At 34.6% G+C, this 6,785-nt stretch overlaps 1 protein-coding gene across 2 annotated transcripts; it reads right to left on the reverse strand.

Annotated features, from left to right (window-relative positions):
* Positions 1-529: 529 nt before the first annotated feature.
* On the reverse strand, positions 530-5,237 carry LOC104111702 (protein TWIN LOV 1). Of its 2 annotated transcripts, XM_009621455.3 has the most exons (8): positions 4,916-5,237; positions 4,061-4,761; positions 3,204-3,411; positions 3,028-3,092; positions 2,769-2,848; positions 2,557-2,612; positions 2,403-2,466; positions 530-821 (listed from the first exon to the last, which is right to left on the reverse strand). In XM_009621455.3, exons 2-8 carry the CDS (start codon positions 4,638-4,640, stop codon positions 675-677), a joined length of 1,200 nt encoding a protein of 399 aa, XP_009619750.1. In that variant the 5' UTR covers positions 4,641-4,761; positions 4,916-5,237; the 3' UTR covers positions 530-674. The 2 variants fall into 2 exon arrangements, with proteins under 2 accessions (XP_009619750.1, XP_018631672.1); XM_018776156.3 differs by lacking the exon at positions 2,557-2,612 and having other exon boundaries at positions 2,403-2,501.
* Between the last annotated feature and the right edge of the window lie 1,548 nt (positions 5,238-6,785).

A 6,785-nucleotide genomic window follows, 5' to 3' on the forward strand; every position in this document is an offset into this window, starting at 1 on the left:
TGACCACAAAAACAATTGAGTATGCTTAGTTTGGACAAATGAATCGACTATTAGGTGTAAGAAATAGAGCTTTAGATGACAATCTCTTCCTGCATAAAAAATAAAATTAGTTCAACTACTACAACAATAACAAATCCAGTGTAACCCCACAAATATATCTCGAGAGGATAGTGTGTACGCAACCTTATCTCTTCCCTGAGAAGGTAGAAAAGTTGTTTCCGATAGACCCTAGCCTCAAGGAAAGATGGGGAAAAAATACAATAATAACAGCAAGATAATAAGAAAACCGAAGCGAAAAAAACAACAGGTAGTAATAGAAACCTAAATAAGAAAATACAAGACTAACAATAATAGTACTGGTATGGAAAAGAAAAACGCTCGACTACCTACTAACCTTCTACACTAATGTGTAGTTCAACCACAAGACTCTTAAATATTGTAGTGATTGCATTTAATTGCTGTAGATGTATGGTCTGTGAATTGCATTGTATAAACTATTGGATTCAATCAACATTCAGCCATCTGGATATATGACAAAGAAAAGATCAAATTTTCATAACATACTATTTATGTTTTCTTTTTGTAACTGGTGCTAATGAGCTATGAGACAATACATTTTTTAGCAGAATTCAGTGTTTATTAGCACAAAAAGGAAAGACAAATTTGTTCAAGAACTAGGAGGTGCTTGCACCCATTGACAAGCCTCTCACAGCAACCTTCACAGCAGCTACAACACTGCGCTGTCTCATCTCTGGATTTAGCCCTTGTTTCCCCCGAGCCTCGCTGGTATCTTCTATCTGAATGCCAACAAAGTATGCAACCTATGCAGCCAAATGGATAGAATCACAAAGGGTTAGCACAAGTAGGACTACATCACAAGCAGCAGCAAGTAGGCGAACGCGGCCTAAGCTATGCGCATGTTTTGTGATTTAGGCTTCATTTATTCTGATTATATGTGCAGCAAATGGATTGTCTTTGGAATCAAGAATTCTACTCCAAGCTTCAGTTTTAACAGAGAATGACAAACAATGCAGAAAAAATCAATCTTTAAATGTCTAATGTAACTTGTTCACTGAGCACCAACAACCTCAATCGCAAGCAAGTAGGGGTCGGGTATGTCACTCCATCTAGACCCGTCTCAATCCAATACTTAGAAATGGATTGAGACTGAGATTCATTAGGTTAAGTTATATTAATTGACTTTGTCCAACATACCTACCAGCTTGGTTTCAAGCCAAACAGAGTAAAAAACTTATTTCGCTTTTTACTTCCAATTTTTCCCTGCTAGTCTCTTCTAATTTCTCTCTCTTGGCGCAGCCTCTTGCACCAAAACTACATAACTCACAATAGCATTATCTCCACTTTTAGTGTGTACAAGTATATACATGAAACTTGATAAAGAGCACATAATAAAAACCCCACCAGCTTTCTCATTCTCTTGTTTAGAATATTACAGATAGTTCATTTTTTACTGTGCGCATCACTATTAGTTAAATCCGTGGAACAAAAACTCAAATCTGATTATTCAGGAAGACATTGAACTAATCTCAGATCTACTTCTCCAACATGAAGTAAAGACGAATTTTAAACCATCTGCTACTCTTGAACCCTGAGAACTAATTCACTTTTCGAATCTTGAATGGAACATCTCTTGCAACATGAAACCTTCAAACAGATATCTCATACAAACATAATGTATGAAAAGGTAACTAACAAATTCCTAAATGATAACTCTACATTTAGTTAAACTGGAAGGACTAACAAACATGTCTAAGGAGATGTACTCATTCCATTTGGACATGACATTCACCTAAAAGAACCTGTGGAGAAGTTGTCTACATTGGGAAATATATGACGCTATGTTATGTTAATAGACTATATAACACCTTGATAGGCTGAGGGAATCATAAGAGCACCATAAACTTGACAAAGTCAGAGGTGATGTCATTAATTTATGACACCAGTGAACCTGCAATTGAATTGGGATCATGAACAAACTCAACTACCGCTAATGCAAAAATAGCTTGTCTCAGCCCTTCAGCCAACGTACTGGTGGACTATAACAAAATTTTGTGAGCTTGTTTAGTCAAGATAAATCAACTCAACCAGTTTAAACTACAAAATTTTGTATACTTTCTTTTGTTTTAATGCGACACAAAAAGGAAAATAAGAAATTAACTAGGAACACTTCTCTATCTAAACCAAGTTCTCTACAAAAGTGATTTTATAAAAAAGTTCATTCAAAAGAAACGGAATATATTACTCCTCTGTCCAATGACCATGCAATTTAAACAAAAGAATAGAGAAGTTACATTTTAAAAGATACCTTCGTTCTCTCAACAGGCATTTTTAAGATTTTTATGGGATGGTAATATGTACCTATTAGTTTTAAAAAATATTACCTTGCCTGAAGCATTCCGGACCGGTGAAATGTGAAGAAAATTCCAAAATGAGGTTCCGTCTTTTCTGAAAGCAAATACGCAGCCACCAAGAGATTGAGCCTAAAGAACAAGGAAACAATCCTTATCTGAATATCATGCAAAGACCGGAACCAACCTGTAATTTAAGATATGTACAGTACATGGTTGTTCATTTTGGATGCAATGTCTTATCTGCAAAGAGAAAAAAAACAAAAGGATTGAGATCGTCTGCTCAAGCCCATATCTTCCCTCGGCCCTGGCCCCAGTTAAGAAAATCTTAATTTTACGAAGGGCACTAGGCCTTTAATCCCAAAGCAATTGAGAGCAGATCAGCAGAAAAAATATTACCTGAAATTGTGTGCTTCTATCTGTATCTTCCCCACTTAAAAACCTACAATTACGGCCTAATACTTCATGTCTCGAGAAGCCTATTGAAGAAAAGAATGGTTCCTGTTAGCAACATTGGTTAGAGTGAGCCCTCATGCTCTTTCTCATGAACACAAGAAGAAGATTTCCCTATTCCCTCCCCAATCCACCAAAAGTGAGACCATCCCCGTTACATGAACAAAAAGATTACAATAATGTAAATTAGCTACAGCTTCCGCACCTGTTAATCCTAGGAAGGCATCACTTGCATAGACAATTGGCATGTCTGGTAAGTGCGCGTCGGTTCTGCACATTTCAGAAAGATATCCAAATGGAGAAAGAAAGTGTTAACTCCACTCGGGAGCAGATCATATTGGTCAACAAAACAGGAAAATTAGGAATTTCAAAAAAACTCACAATACAAAGCTTTGTTTTATTCTACCAAAAGATATATTTAAGGATGCACTGAGCAGACTGGTTCCAGATTGACAGCATCTCTTGTCACTGACCAATCTGCCTGTCAACTCACTGTAGTTTGCCAGCACGGAAATTATGTTGTTAACAGCAACACTGGCTTTTGTCTTCTCTTGATCACTTGCTTCACAAGGTCCTTCCACATCTACTTCTGTGATAAATAAGCCTCCTATGAATTGAATCTCAAGCAACAAGACTAGGACACTCTACACTAGGACTTAAGAGTGAAAATAAACTTAAGTAATCCAAATGCATAAAGATAGGAAACAAAGTGAAATATTGCACTTTTGCACTAAAAGTAGCCAGAAATGTTCGGGTTTTATATATACTGGCTAGGACGGCTGATTTGCACTTCAAAACTCCAGCGCAAAGTTATGGGAGAAGTGTATGCATCTCAAAGCATAACGGCAACGTGTTCAATCTAACTAAAGCAACTGAAGAAATTGACTCAAAGCATGAATTTAAGCTTCAGAGAATGAAGCAGCGATTACTAAATCTAGATACACCGTAAATTCTAGTTTTTATTCCCCCCCTTTCTCTTCCCCTTCTTGCTTTCTTTTTTCAATTTGGATAATTGAGGGGCAGCAAGGGCAAACATTAAGAAAATTTAGGAACATAAGATAAAGTCTTTTATACTCAGATGATTGGAGACTAGTACAACAAATTTCAAAATCAAGTAGCAACTATGACAGGGATGAAATACCAAACATCTTAATTACTGTGAAGATTAAACAGTAAGACCACTAAATTGTCAATGGAAAATTGAAAATTTTGGAGAAGCATAATGAATATATACATACCTGTACAATCCCTCCCTGAAACCGAATCAAGCGATAATGCTCTATCCATTTCCATAACCAAATTCGAGCAAACCTCCCTCCTACAACATCTAAAGGCAGACTCCCGGCAATTATTACCAACTCCATCATTGCATACTCCATTCTTCCCAATTCCACCTCCCGACGACTTTCTCCTCCTCAAAATAGGCACTTGAACTCCCAAGAAATGAACCACCCTCCCATCTTTTTCACTATAAACAGGACACATATGAAACAACATCCAAAAGGGTGTCCCATCTTTCCTATAATTCAATAAACTGATTTCTATAGCCCTCTCCTCTCGAATCGCCTCTCTAATCTCCATAACCGATCTTCGATTAGTCTTAGGACCCTGAAATACCCTTCCATTCCTCCCAATCACCTCATTCTTGTTATAACCAAACATTTTCAAGAAACCCCTTGAGGCATAAACAATAGGGTGACCACAAATAGAGGGATCAGTAATGGTAAAACTATCAGGCAATTCATCAAGTGCTTCTTTAACCCCATCTGAATATCTAACATTAAATGATTGTTCAATTAAGCCCAGTTGTGATTCCATACTGATTCTACTTGTTTTGGCTCAAAGACTGTAACTTTATCACCTAAGATTATTAACCCCAATCCCATGTGGCAACAACTTTCAGCTTATAATACTATGCCCTTGCAATTGGGAACTTCAGCTTCAACAACAAGAACAAAAAAAAGTCATCAATAAACAAGAATACCATAGAAACAGCACATAGAATTCAATAAACCACACATAATATAATAAAAATATGTATTAAAGAAAGTACAACAAAGGTATATTTTGTGTCACAAGATTACAGAACTTACATTAGAGTGAAGGCTATTTGAGAAGCAGATTATGGAGCCAAATCAATTGAGTAGGAAAATATCAAGGTATTGAATGAACAAGAAGAATTGAGATATGCCCATCAATCGTTTTTGGAGCATGAATTATTATAATATGAAGAAATTGAATACTATATGATTGGAAAGAGAGAGGGAGAGAGGGAGAGAGAGAGAGAGAAGCAAACAAGTCTTGAACTAGGTCACTAGTCATTCATGTAGCAGATTTTTAGTGTATATGGTTACTATATTTTGTAGTTTCAATTGTTGTTTAGAAATAGGAAGACTTATCTCTAATTCTTTTATTGCTTTGGCTATCCAATTATTATTTTTTCTTTTATATGCCAAAGGTTGTCTTGCAGAAATGCAGATAAGGTTGTATATTCGAGTTTTCGTGGACTCCACACATAATGAGAGATTAGTGCACAGGATTACCTTATATGCCAAATGAAATAATAAAAAGTGCCCTTTTAGGGATCGTTTAGTTAGAAAACAAGTTATCTTATGAGTAATTATTCCGATATTAGTTATTCCGAGATTGTTATCTCACATTTCATACGAACAAAAATAATACTATAATTTTCAGATTAATTATACCGCAATTTTATCTCAACCAAACATAGAATAAAATCCTCTTAAATTTAATTCCGGGATTATCCCTCGTACAAAACAAGCCCTTAGGAAATTATCTTTCTTTAACAGTTAAAAGTAAATTTATGCTAGTTTTAACAATTTTAGTAAACTATTCGCTATTGCTATGCTGTACTATATTTTCTCAATAATGATTGTCCCTGAATTTCAGTTTAAATTTCAGTTTTAAATTTTGAAAAAACTCTTTTGGAAATAATTTAATTGACATGTTTCTGAATTAGTTTAGCAGAAAATATCATTTAGAACATTTGAGTTTTTTGTTTTTGAGTTATGATAGTTTTTATTTTCTAAAATATTTTTTTGAAAAGAATATTAATTTAATTTAATTTTCATGAAATAATCCCTAGATGGAATGCATATGGGTGACACTCCCTTTTTTCTTCTCTTTTTTCGTGTTGTTTCTTTGGCAGACTACTGAATCATTTAAAGACAGATGCCATAAGACTTGAGAGGAGTAGGAGTGTGATGAACACAAGTAAATAAATTTAATATAGGCCACAAATTTTAATAAGCAAAAAATAAAAATAAAAACAACAAAAGAAGAGACTGGTATTAGGCTGAACTAATACAAACAGTCCAAACTTGGCTAGGTGTGATAGCATAGGACTTATCCACCCACCGCCCACGTGATCAACACCCCCCTCATGTGACACTCTTTTGTTGGAAAAAATAATTACACTGCGTTTGAATTAGAAAATAATTTTTTTTTCCACGTATTTAGTTTAGTTTCGGAGTATTTGTTTTGAAATAATTGTGAGAGAATTAATTTTGGTGTTTCGATTGTTGAGTTTTATTTTTAGAAACAAAAGAGAAATACAATATATATCTGAACGAGGAGGAGAATATCATGCAAGAAAACGGAACAACTTTATTTTCTTGAACAAACATAATTAATATTTATCGATATGGACATTTATTAATTTTGATAAAGGAAATATTACATATAATTATTATAATTTATAATTGAAAATGAAACACGCGTTAAATATCATAATCAATAAACTGGGTTCTTGACATGAAAGTTTTTGACCCAAAAAAATCATGAAAGACAAAAGGAAATAAAGAAAAATAAGGAAAGGTCATTCTGGATCAGTGACCCTTCTGAATAAATTTATTTTAAATAATATTTGAAATAGGAAGGTGGGGAGATCGAGCATTACAGTTAAAGGTTAGGAAATAGTTGAGTATTTTTTCTACTTTGTTA

This window comes from Nicotiana tomentosiformis, chromosome 10, assembly GCF_000390325.3.
Source record: "Nicotiana tomentosiformis chromosome 10, ASM39032v3, whole genome shotgun sequence".
NCBI classification, from domain to species: Eukaryota; Viridiplantae; Streptophyta; class Magnoliopsida; order Solanales; family Solanaceae; genus Nicotiana; species Nicotiana tomentosiformis.

Bases quoted from the DNA above. Each gene is read 5' to 3' on its own strand.
- LOC104111702 (XM_009621455.3), bottom strand. From the start codon at position 4,640: ATGGAATCACAACTGGGCTTAATTGAACAATCATTTAATGTTAGATAT. The intron at 2,849-3,027 runs GTGCGGAAGCTG...TTTCTTCAATAG, and splicing joins TGCCTTCCTAGGATTAACAG to GCTTCTCGAGACATGAAGTA. The intron at 2,613-2,768 runs GTAATATTTTTT...TTCTCTTTGCAG, and splicing joins ATAGAAGCACACAATTTCAG to ATAAGACATTGCATCCAAAA.